Source organism: Canis aureus, chromosome 29 (assembly GCF_053574225.1).
Source record: "Canis aureus isolate CA01 chromosome 29, VMU_Caureus_v.1.0, whole genome shotgun sequence".
Lineage (NCBI taxonomy): Eukaryota > Metazoa > Chordata > Mammalia > Carnivora > Canidae > Canis > Canis aureus.
The window spans coordinates 4,594,973-4,607,383 of NC_135639.1; the positions used below are offsets into that span (position 1 = coordinate 4,594,973).

General features: G+C 54.7%; 1 protein-coding gene across 1 annotated transcript; it reads right to left on the minus strand.

The window, feature by feature from the left end:
- Window positions 1–5,560: 5,560 nt before the first annotated feature.
- On the minus strand, window positions 5,561–7,418 carry FOXI2 (forkhead box I2). The gene is made up of 2 exons (XM_077877007.1): window positions 6,863–7,418; window positions 5,561–5,967 (listed from the first exon to the last, which is right to left on the minus strand). Exons 1-2 carry the CDS (start codon window positions 7,416–7,418, stop codon window positions 5,561–5,563), a joined length of 963 nt encoding a protein of 320 aa, XP_077733133.1.
- Between the last annotated feature and the right edge of the window lie 4,993 nt (window positions 7,419–12,411).

Here is a 12,411-nt window from a genome sequence, read left to right on the forward strand (position 1 = left end):
CAGGCGTCACTGGCAAATATGGAATCATCCCTTAGATTAAGGACTGTGTGGTTAACCTCTCATCAAGAAGTGGCCACCAAGTATCGGCCTCATTATCTGGAACATCATTTGTGTTGTTCTGATGGCTTTCATAATCCAAATGTGAAGCTCATGTGGACTAACTAACCAAACTTAATTGGCATCCGAATTTCCTACCCCCCAACCTCCAGCTCCAGCCTCCTCTGCACACAGCCCTCCGGCACAGCTCACTCTGCATAATGGCAGTTGTCCCCACCGCCCTGATTCAGTCATTGTTATATCTGAAGGGTTCAGAAAAAGACCTGACCCTATGTATGGGGGAATCTGGCCCATCACAGGGGACGCTGGTTGCGGGGAGAGTCCTATGATGGGATGGAGAGTGTATGGAAAGCTTAGGGTACAACTACACTCACACACTCATTCGCTCATTCATTCATTCATTCAACTGGTACTAGCTGGGTGTCTACACTGGGGATATTACTGCGAAATAAAGCAGGCAGGCTGCTCCCCACATGGACAACAATCTGGGGTAGGGGGAGGAGTGAGGTAGACCATCCAGGAGCTGCAGAAGCAGAACAGAAGGATACCAAACTTTGACTTTGGATGCCAGGGAAAGATTTCTGAAAAGTGAGATCCTTCTGGAACCTCAGAGATGAAGTGGAAGGCAGTAAAGTCAGGGGCAGAGGGTAGGCAGGTTCCCGCTGACATCACTCAGTATTATCTGCAGCCTTGGGGAGATAAGCAGCTTAATGGGTCAGTTTCCGTATCCGTAAAATGGGGGTAATAATTTGCCTCACTGGGTGGCTGTGGGGGCCTCATGAGATAATGACCATTAAGCAGCTAACAGAATCCTTGTCACCTTGATGTTCAATCGATGTCGGATGGATGGATGGGGGATTCTCAGGGGTAGAGAAAGCCTTAATGACTCATCAGTTCAACTTGCTCAATGTTAAGGCGGGATACAATTCTGATTTTTTTTTTAATGAAAATCCAATTCGATATACTATTCACTTACCCTCTGTGAGCTGAGTGAAACTAAAAATATTTCACATTCTTTGTGTTCAGCCACTGATGACAACTGATCAAAGAAATAAGTCAATTTATTGCAGGTGGCAGGCAGTTTGCCTTGAATAATGTTGTTTTACAAATTTTATATTAAATTAGAAGAGAAAGAGTTCCCCAAATTTCAACTAATGGATGCAGAGGTTCACAAAAGGAATTCGTACCCAGGAGCCCTGAGGAAGGACCAGCTCTGGTCACAATTGCTCTCTCCTGTCACTATCAGACGATAGATCTTCTAGTAAGACGACAGGTTTTATGTGAAGGTTCCTGAATGATGCTGCGGAGAAGGGAGAGGACTGGACTGGCTCCAGCCCGGGGCAGGGCTCGACCCCTGGCCTTAATCACAATGTAGTTATAAAGCTGAGAAATCAAACAAACATATCCCGAGTTAGCCGAGTGTGGGAAACACAGTGAGGTGTATTTAAAGACAAAATGCACTAATCGTGTGTTCACAAATGAAACGCCCTACTGACTTGATCATAAAGTCATCATTTTGGAGCCAAATAACCAAGATTCGGGCGATAATTGCTCCTTCATCTCTGTCTCGCCCACTGCAAAGAGGTCCTAGGAAAACAGCAATGAGCCCAGGCAATTCGCCGCAGGGATGAACGCCAAGCCCAGTACGTATCTGGCACCTGAAAAGATTTCCTGAAAGCACGGCATTTTATTAGGAGACATGCAACTTGACCTCTGCTGCATTCTGTGATATTCGCACGCAGTCCTCTCCATCTGAAGTCAAATCCTCAATGCAAATGTGACATTCTCAGTCTTAATTTGAAAATACTAGGCCCTTGCCTATCAGGGCCTTTGCACCTGTCATCCACCGCTTCTCTCATGAGAATCCCAGGCACAGCGTGACACTGTGATGCGTGTGTGTGTGGGAATATGGCATTCGCAGGTGCATTTCTGAGTATGGGCCATCGGAAGATTGCATGTCTATCAGGAGTCCTTTCTAGCTCTCATTAGATGAGCTTCTGGAGATCACTTAGCCCATTGACTCAGCTGTTCTCTCAGCAGAATGGCGAAGAAGTTCAGTTTTCTGCTTCCCTGAAGAGTTCTAATAATTACTGTAATGTTATTTCCCTGAGTGAAAAATGCCACTTGATCGCAGTGGGTACGCTTAGGAAATTAAAAGATTCAGAGTTGAACATATACATCCCAGGGCAGCACTGCTAACGTGCAAAACTTTCGCCCATCGTAAATAAACGAACTCCACGTTTAACTAATATGTGAAATGTAAACCCCTATCTTGAAATCCAGTGCTCACATTTTAAAGCACTAGTCACTACACTTTAAAAAACACTTTGAACATATTTTTGAATTTTCATCACCAATCGTTCTTTGGGGATTCCTGTTTATCCATGACTAACATGTTTGGGGGGGGGGAGTGTGGGGATTACAATTTATTTTATTATTGTGCTTTTCGGTTTTCAATGAGAAAACTTCCACTACAGTTGGGCAATGGTAAAAACTCCCAAATAATGTGATATCCTGGCCATTTTAATTGTCTTTCCCTTCTGAAATTTGAAACACATTGTTTTTATTTTTAAATTATTCGGCACGACCGAAATGTTTGTTCAAACGAAGAACAAAGTATTCCGAGGACATACCATCATGGTCCTGTAACATCATGCAAGGCACTCTTTTTGTAAAGGCTTACAGTTATTTAAAATAATATTTTGGAAATTTCCATAGGCTTTGTTACTTTGAAGACCAAAGGGGGAGAGAGGTGGAGAAGATGGGGCCTGAGCGCCGTGACAGGGCTCTAAGTCCAAAGGTGAGGGGGTTCTCCTGGCCTCCTGGTAGCTGCTCCCCATCTGAGGCACAGGGAATGGCCTTGAGCAGCCCGTGGGCAGCTTGCTTTTAGAACTATGGTCAAGTTCAGTGAGTCCTGACCAAAGAAAGGATTTAATTATAAACTGATTACAAGCTGCTTTGCTGTTTATTTATTGTGATTTCAGCACAGTTTCCTTTCTCTCGGAAAACATCTCTTTGGGATAATAAGTGGCCCTCAAGCTGACTGTGCCAGGGCCCAGGGACTGCATTTGGGCTGCTCCTCCCCACACCCCCACCCCACACCCATTGTGCAAATACATCCAGACACATGGACCGTCACGGAGGAGAGATGGACTCTGATTTCTAAATGCCCCACATGGCTAGAATTATTTTTAATTATGCATTTGTCAGAAAGAAATTCCCTCTGTTTGATTACACAATTACGTATTAAGCTTAAAAAGCTTGAACAGATGAAGTTATTTTTTTATTTTTATTTTTTATTTATTTTTTTAAAGATTTTATTTATTTATTCATGATAGTCACAGAGAGAGAGAGAGAGGCAGAGACATAGGCAGAGGGAGAAGCAGGCTCCATGCAGGGAGCCCAATGTGGGATTCGATCCCGGGTCTCCAGGATCGTGCCCCGGGCCAAAGGCAGGCGCCAAACCGCTGCGCCACCCAGGGATCCCAGATGAACAGTTTTTAAATACCCAAAACTGATTTTTAGTGAAACAAACCAAAAACTGAAAAATATTTTTAAAAAGTTTTGTTTTTTTCTCATTTTTAACAGGAAACCATTGTTGGAAGGAAAATAACCAGCTTTGCACCAATTTCTAGCCATCACGTACTGAGGTATAATATAACGACGTTTATATACACATTTGTCAATTTTCTGAAAGCTCCATTGATTGTCAGATTGTACATCGTATTTTCCCAATGTTGTCAAACTTTTTTTTTTTTTTTTAATTCTTTCTTTCTAAGTTTCCTGCAAACTCAGGGTCTCCAGTGGGGACGTTGAAGAACACTGCTGGAACTCTTCTCATATACAAAACAGCATGTACATTCAAGCTCCATGTATTGGTGTTTCTTTTTAGCATGATAGTCTATTAAAACAGGCTTGAGATAAAATTTTTCGATTTATAAGGGAAGGGTTTTCTTTCTCTTTTCTGGCCTTCTTGCATTATATTACACTTGGGCAGTGTTTCTCCAAGAGAGATTTGGCGTTGCCTGTAAGTCTGGCTGGGCAACATGGTATCGCAAACGGAACCAGCACGCTGCCTACCTTCGGGCTGCCTGGCCAGCAGCAAGATGCCTTGCGATGCTGAGGAGTTAGTGAGTTTGTGGCTGCCACCAGGAAGGCTCAGTGACACACGCCCCAGGATCCAAATTCACCCAACTCTTGGTTGTCCTACCCTGGTCTCCAACCTCCAACCTCTTCTGTCTCTCCCTCTCTCCTTCTCTCCCATCCATCTCTCTCTCTCTCACACACACACACACACACACACACTAGTGTTCATCAGGACCACTGCTGGTCAACTCGGGGGGAACTGACACAGGGCAGCCCTCCCTTCCAGCAGCTGCAGCAGCACTGGGATTCAGAACCAAGCACGGAAATCCTACCAGGGGTGGAGGCAGGGGCTCTGGCTAGCGCCCTAATCCGCTCTGCTCCAACTCCTCTGTCCCTGTCCTCCCCCAGGGAAGGTGCGTCTCCCAGGTCCCCGGGTGCGGGGAAGGTGGGTGAGCACACGGAGCACCTGCAGCACCAGGAGGCTCTCTGAAATGACTGGTGCCCCTAGGTGACCAGAGACTTCGAGACGGCCTAAGTCTGGTACCAGGGCCACCCTTTCTCTCCCAATGGCCGTGGGGTCTAAAGAGGACCTTCTAGGTAGATACAAACGAGGAGAGTGGCTTACATGTACCTGGAGGCTGCTGCTTCCCTCTGCATGTGGGGGCAGCCGGGGCCCAAACTAGGGGGGGGCGGGGTGAGGAGCAAGAGTGAGTGGGGTGTGAGTGTGAGTTGGGTAGGGAGCAAACCCCAACCCATCCTGTGAGTGTGGGTGGTAGGCACGGCTGCCGTGGCCACCTGAGGCTCCTGGTCCTAGGAGGAGGTCAGTAAGGGCCAGGGGAGGACCAGGAAAGGAGCTGCTGCCCCTGGCCTCTGGCAGCCCTCCTCCCTCCTCACCACCACTAGGAAGTCCCTCTTACACCTGGCCCAGTCCCTGCAGTCCCAGATCCCCCTCGGCCACACTCTGGTCAGGGTGAAGAGAAGCCATCTGGCCCTCAGGGCTGCCGTTCACCGCCACTCCCCACCTCCCTGGAGCACCCAGGGAAGACCCAGAGCCTCCAGGTGGCCCAGGCTGGCCTGGAGGAGGAAAGGGGCCGCGGGTAGCACCCCGGCTGCCCTCCCACAAGTACCTAGAAGTCTCTTGGGCTGGGCCAGGCTCCCCTCGACAAAGCGGGGGCTGGGTGCCAGCCTGTCACCCCTGGACGGCGCGGCTCCGGGTCAGAGCACAGGCTGGAGGCCCAACAGCTGGAGCAGGGCCCCTCGGAAGGGTCACCTGGGGGAGGCTCGACAGGTGCGCGCCCCGCCCGTCTGCGCTCCCCGCGCGCCCCCGCCCCGGCCCCGACTCCGCGGGCGCCACGCGGGCGGGACCAGGCTGGAGCTCAGGTCCTCCGGACGACACTGGGCCAGTCCCCGCGTCCGCTCAGACTTCGGTCCCCTCCCGACTGTAGACCAAGGGGCCCAGGCGGAAGCCGGCGGCCGCTGCCTGCGGGCCGGCGCCGAGGCCGGGGGCGGGGCCGGGGGCCGGGGGTCTCCCGAAGGAGAAGTCTCCGGCCAGGCCTGCGGGGAAGCTGCCGAGGCCGCCAGCCAGGGCCCCCATGGCCGAGGCGAAGCTGGAGAAGCAGGCGGCGTCGGGCGGGGACGGCGGGGCCCGCGGGTCCGGGGAGGGGGCGCCCAGGGGCTGCAGCTCGGGCGCCCTGGCTCCCCCGGGGCTCCGCGCTCCCGACCCGGCGGCGCCCACCTCTCCTCTCCTCTTCCTCTTCCGTCGGAAATTCCCGTTGTCGAACATCTTCTCGCAGTTGGGGTCTAGGGTCCAGTAGTTGCCTTTACCTGCGCAGGTAAAGAGAGGGCGCAGCTCAGAGCAGGTGCGGTCTGAGCGCCCCTGGTGTGCACGCCGCGACCGCAGGTCAACCTCGAGAAGATCCCCCCGCGCTCCCTCCATCCGTCCTCACCCCCAACTCGTCCCCCACGCCTCGAGGTCTGTGCCTGGGACTGGGACGAACAGCGACATCCCAGAAAGGCCGGCAAGGGCGCCCACCGAGGCATCCCGAGCCCCTCTAAGTTCAAGGCCAGGGAGAAAGCAGCCCCCGGGGTGCAGAGCCAGCTGGGCCTCTGCGTCGTGTCCCGCGCTTCCGCGAGCGGCATCTCCTCGGCCTTACTTACCATTTTTTAAAAATAAAGATTGTATTATTTATTTACTCATGAAAGACAGAGAGAGAGAGAGAAAGAAAGAGAGAGAGAGAGGCAGACACAGGCAGAGGGAGAAGCAGGCTCCATGCAGGGAACCCAACATGGGACTCGATCCCGGTCTCCAGGATCAGGCCCTGGGTTGCAGGAGGCGCTAAACCGCTGAGCCACCCGGGCTGCCCCCTTACTTCCCAATTCTGGGGTGGGCACCGTCCTTCCCATTTTACAGCAAAGGACCCCGAAACCCGGAGACGCGCCCCCCAAGGCCGCCCCGCTGACCAGCGATCCGGCTCGTCCTCCGCGGGAGCGCACAGGGGGTTCGAGCCTCACAGGGCGCTAGGCCCGAAGTCGGGGCCCGCGCGACCCGGGGGTCGTCTAGGAGCCTGTCTGCCCCTCAGCCACCGCTCCTCTCCAGCTGGGCCGTGCAGCTGGGATGCCCCGGGCCGCCGCCCACCCCCCCTTGCTCGCGCGCCAGCAGCAGCCGCGCTGCGGGAGTCCGCGGGGTGCGGCCCGGGCCGTCGGGGGCGCGCCCTTTCACCTGGGTCGTCCTCCTCGCGGGGCACCTTCTTGAAGCAGTCGTTGAGCGACAGGTTGTGGCGGATGGAGTTCTGCCAGCCGGCCTTGCTGCGCTTGTAGAAGGGGAAGTTGCCGGCCACGTACTGGTAGATCTGGCTGAGCGTCAGCCTGCGCCGCGGCGCGCTCTGGATGGCCATGGCGATGAGCGCCGAGTACGAGTAGGGCGGCCGCACCAGGCGCAGCAGCTCCTGCGGGCCCGACAGGCTCAGCCAGGCCAGGTCGGCGCCCGCCAGGCCGCCCGGGGCGCCGAGGAGCGCGCCCGGGGCCGCGTAGCCAGGGCCGGCGAGGGGCGGCGCCCCCGGGCAGGGCGCGCAGGGCGCGGGGCCCAGAGCGGGCGCGTCCAGCCACAGGCGCTGCGCCCCGCCGGGGGCGCCCAGGTCCCCGCGCGCGTAGGGCGCCGGGGGCGCGGCGGCCCGGGCCTGGCTGTGCGCGCCGGGGCAGACCCCGGAGCCGTCGCAGTACGAGGCCATGTCCAGCCGGTCCCGGGGCGGGCCGGGAGGCTCGGCGCCGAAGCTCATGCGCGCCCCGTCCAGCCCCGCCGCCGGCAGCTCCCGGGCCCCGCCCTCCGCCCTTTAAATGCGGTCGGGGGCCCTGGCCCCGGTGCCCGCGGTGACGAGCCCCCTCCCCCCGACTGCGAGGCCCCGAGTGCCGTCTGGATCCCCGCCCCAGGGTCCGCTTTCCGCCCCGCCCCGGCCCCGGCGCACTCCGGAGACGCCGCCCCGGGGATTCCAGCCCGCGGTGCGTCCTGCGCCCCGGACCGGCGTCGGCGGGAATCTCACCGGTCCCGGCCTCATCTGGCCTCTAGGGCCCCGAAGTCCCGGCTGCCCTGCTGCCCTGGACCTCCTCGCGCAGGTGCCACGTCTCCCGCAGGCCCCCAGTGGGACGCACGGCACCCTTGCTCGCCCTTGGGGGACCCTGCCCTTGCGGAATGTCTCATCCCCCCGCGCGCTCCGCAGATGGGGAGGAGTCGCGATGAGGCCCACGGATGTCGATGCGCTGGGCCACGAGGCGAGGCAGCGCGGGGAGGACGCGAGCGACCGGGGCCAGGCCTGGCTGGGCCGGGACAGTGGCGCTGGAGGCCTACGGGGTCCCGGCTCCATCAGTGCGCGGAGGCGGGCCGGACCCCTGAGACAGGCTGGAAGCTCCAGCCTCCCCAGCTGTCCCGGGAAGCCTTTTTTTTTTTTTTTTTTTTTTTTTGCAGAAACCGCGCCTGGCTTGTTGGCGCCGCGGGGTGCAGGGATTAGCGAAACCCTCCCCTGGCCGTCCCGGGACTCCGTGCGCGCCCGCGCGGTTCTCCCGCTGCCTCCGGCTCCCTCTGGCTCCCCCAGCCTCCCCGCTCGCGGCCTCCCCGCTCCCCGCCGGCTCTCCGTGCTCCCGCCCACCCCCCGCCCGGTGCGCCTGGCACCCCGGGGCTGGGTGCCTGGGAAGAGCGCCAGCCTCCTGGACCCCCGAGTTCCTGCCACCTGCAGGAGACGGGAAAAGTCTCCGCCGATCGAGGTTCCGAGATAGGAGCTGGGCCCCATCACTTCGAAAACCAGCGCCTGCTGCAGCAGAGCCAGTCTCCTTGAAACTGGTTTCGCCCTGGGTCTGTGGAACGACAAAGCAAATATATTTAAATTCATTTAAGGGACCCAAGTTTCAATCCTACAGCCCGCCTCCTCTCCTCTTTGGTGGTGGGGAAGAGGAGGAGGAAGAGGAGGAGGGCCATGGGTTGGGGTTAAGGATCGGAGGAGGGAGGGAAAGATTTGGATTTAGGATTTAAGGGTCTCATCTTGGGTCACACTGTTGGTGTGGCCTTAGGCCTCTTAAATTGTGATTTTAAATTTTATGTAAAACAGCCAATTTGTGGAACAATTTAAGGGCAGAAGGGAGAGTCCCTCCATTGCAACATAGGCCTCTCCCCTTAAAAGTGATGGCCCCTAAGAAGTGATAGGAGACCTCAAGGCAGTTCAGGGGGTGGTTCAGGCCGTGGTTCTGGGCTTCTAGAAGGTAGAGGCCAGCTCCTCGGCCAGCTTGTACCCGCCTGCCCCTCTCTCCCTTCCCTAAAGATTTCCAATTGTTGTAGGATCCCAGGCACCTTTCAGAAGCTCTCTCCCCACCCCCATCGCTCCCAGGACAGCCTGGGGGCGGGGGCTGTACTCAGGTGGGAAGACACTACCTGCTTTTTCTTCCTTCTCTCATAACAGCAGCCAGAACCATCTGCCTGTCGGCTAAGCGGTTTTCAGCATGTCCTCACAATTTTAAACACTTGCTGCTCTCTGTGGAGGCGACAAGCTTTTGGTAACAGCATCTTAAAGAAAAAGTCTTTCCATCAGCCACTGTGGCTGCGAGCATGACTCAGATGTGTTCATTCTGAAGCAAACTGTCTGCACTCCCGTGCACCCCTCCCGCCCTCCCTAAGGATCCTTAGTTTGCTGGAAGTCTAAGCAGGTTTCCACACCTGACATTTGAAAAGACTGCTGGTTAGGAGGCAGCTTTCCAGAAACCAGGCTTCGTGAGGCCGGGGCACCTCGGAAGCCACACAGCTCCATCAGGACCCGAACCACAGGAGCAGTGGAGACGGAGCATCAGGGTCAGAAGCGCAGCCATGCGGTGGGCGTCCCAGCACAGCCCGCATCCACAGGACCTAGGGTCCTTCCCTTTGTTCCAGCAGCAGATGTGGGTGTGGAGCTTCTGCAGAGTCAGGAACCTTCTGCTCCTCCCTGGGGGGGTGGGGGGGTAGGGGGGTGGGGGGGTGGGAGGGGGTCTGATTGCTCCAGGCTCTGAATGTACAAGACACTTATCCTAGTGGAGTAACACTGTGATTTGGGAAGAAGCATTAATGTGATCGCCGTGAACTGCTTTACTGGGATAATAAAATCAGAGATACAGAATTTTAAAGAACATTTTGGCTCATCTCTTAACAATGAAAAGGAATTTAAAAAAAGATGATAGTTCTTTCCAAATCCCCTTTAATTTGAACAGCCTTTCTTTCTGTTAATATTGTCACTCTTTAACACGCGTGCACTTCAGACTTCTGAGAAAATCAGATGAACCTTCATGTAATTTCTCTCAATTTGGCTTTTGTAAAAAAAAAAAAAAAATCACTACAGTTTGTGCAGGAATGCCCATATTTTAAACACCGTTCTTTGCTTCGTGAGCCCAGTGTCCATCTTACGTCTCTACTGTCTCAGCCTCCCTATCTCTCAACAGATTGGACTCATAAAATGAGTATCAGTAGATGGAGTACAGTCATTTGGGGGAAGAAATGTCTTAACACTTGAGTCAGACTTGGATGGAACTCTGATGAGAATTTTTCCAAGAGGGAAAAAAAAAAAAAGCTCAAGGGGATGAAAGAATAGGGAAAAAGTCTCCATCTCCAGGGTACCCAGCTCCCCCTGCACCCTCAGCCCCACTAGGGTTCCGAACACAACTCCGTCCCTCCCTCAAACCCCTGCCCCCCTTCCCCTTTATTCTCAAAAGTGACCCCACTGCCTCCTTTGAGGATAGGTCTCTCCAGTCTTCCCCCATCACACTTCCAAGCCCCCCCTGCAGCCGCACCCACACCTGGTTTTCCTCCCCTCTGACCATCTGGGACAGGTGTCCCTCTTTGTCACATGGATCTCTCTCCTGAGGTGCACCATGTGAGGAAGCACCCCAGTCCCAGGGGCAGGACCCCCAGTGAGAGATGCACTCTTCCAGTTCTTGGGCCCACACTTCTCCCAGGGGGCCTCCCAGGGGCCTCCTTATGTGACCCCCCCCTCAGCCCCCACCCCAGGACATATCTTAATGTCTTCAGCCTGAGTCCCTCTCCAGATGCTGCTCCCTCTCTTTGCTTGTCCCCTGCCTCTGCTGAGGGTTGCTCTGTCTTCCCCTCTGGAAAACAGCCTCGTCACTCAGCCCACACGGGCAGCTGCTCTGGCACAGTCTCCAGTGGCCTCCGACTCCAGGAATCCAGCGATTACTTCCATTCCTCACTGCTTCACCCTCTGCAGCTCTTGACGCCTTCCAGAACCAACACCCCTTCTTCGCCCTGTTTCTCACCTCTATTCTCTGACTTACCTCCCCTTTCCTGGCTTCTTCTCAGGCTCTGTGTTGGCCTGCCCTCCTGTTAGGGCTGTGTTTTGGAAGCCCTCTTCTCCTCGCTCTGGGAGCCAAGTACCAGCCAGTAACTCACAGTTTCTTAGACTCAGCACTACTCACTCTGGGGTGGCTAATTCTGTGTTGTCCTGTGCACTGTAGGATGTCTAGCAGTGTCCCTGGTGGCTCGTTCCTAGATGCTGGCAGTCCCAACTGGCGTGACAACTAAATGTGTCTTATAACATTGCCAGCTGTTCCCTGTGGGGCCAAGTCACTTCCAGTTGAAAACTCCTGAATTCACTAAAAATTCTCTCATTTCTGCCAGCTGTTTGCATGTCCTCCTCTGAAGTCAACATGTCCCAAACCGAATTCCTCATCTTTCCCACATGAGCAATGACCACAGCCTCTAGCAGCTGAGAGTGACCCCAGGCTGACAGCTATCAAGGAAGCAGGAACCTCAGTCGTATAACCACCAGGAACTGACTTCTGTCACTAACAGGAATGACCTTGGAAGAGGGCCAGGGCTTCAGATACAATAGCCAACACCTTGATCTAAGCCTCAGCAGAAAACCCAGCCATGCCTTCCAGACACCTGGCCTACAGAACCATGAGCTAATTATGAAGGGGTATTGTTTTAAGCTGCTAAGTTGTGGTAATTTGTCACACAGCAATAGAAAACTTAAAAATAAACAAAGCCATGTCATTCCAGTTCAGTGATCATCCCCCCCCCCCTCTTTGTGGTGAGAGGGAGGCTCCCACTTCTCACTGAACCTGGATCTCTCCATGGCAAGGCCCTGCCCCCATGCCCTAACTTCTCACTAGCTCTTGTGTGGGACTCCAAAAAGGGCACTTCCACTGATATTCAAGCCTGATTGGCAGGACCCAACTTGGTTGGAGGAGTCTACACAACTTCTTAAAACATTCAAAATTGGAGAACTCAAGCTTCTTGGTCTTTGAATGGATCATTTACAGCATCCCCCAAAACCGTCCTTGACTTTGCAGTTCTTGTCTTCCAAAGAATGCCCCAAGTTCTGGAATTGTATATGGATTTCCAGTTTCTCGCTCTAGAAGAGGTCAGGTCAGGTCAGGGGCCACTGTAGCCAAGAGCTCAGGAGGGAGTCAACCCAACCTTAGCCTCAAGCCATGGATCTTCAGTCAGTGATTCCACCTCTGACTTCCCTTTTTTTCCCCCCACTTGTGAAGTGCTTTGACATATTAGGTTTCTCGAGATCAGACGAGATCGGGCGCGTTCAGGGTGGTATGGCCGTAGACCATATTAGGTTTCTCAATTCATACACGACCTGTGCCATCACCACCCACCCCAAGGTGGTTTATAACTGAAATTTGCCTCAAACTCTTGTGTCACTGCGAGAAAAGGCTAAAGCAACATTGGGGCTCTGCAGATTGCCAAGACGTTTTTTTCAGCAGAAAAATGTAGAAGGTAAGAGCTTT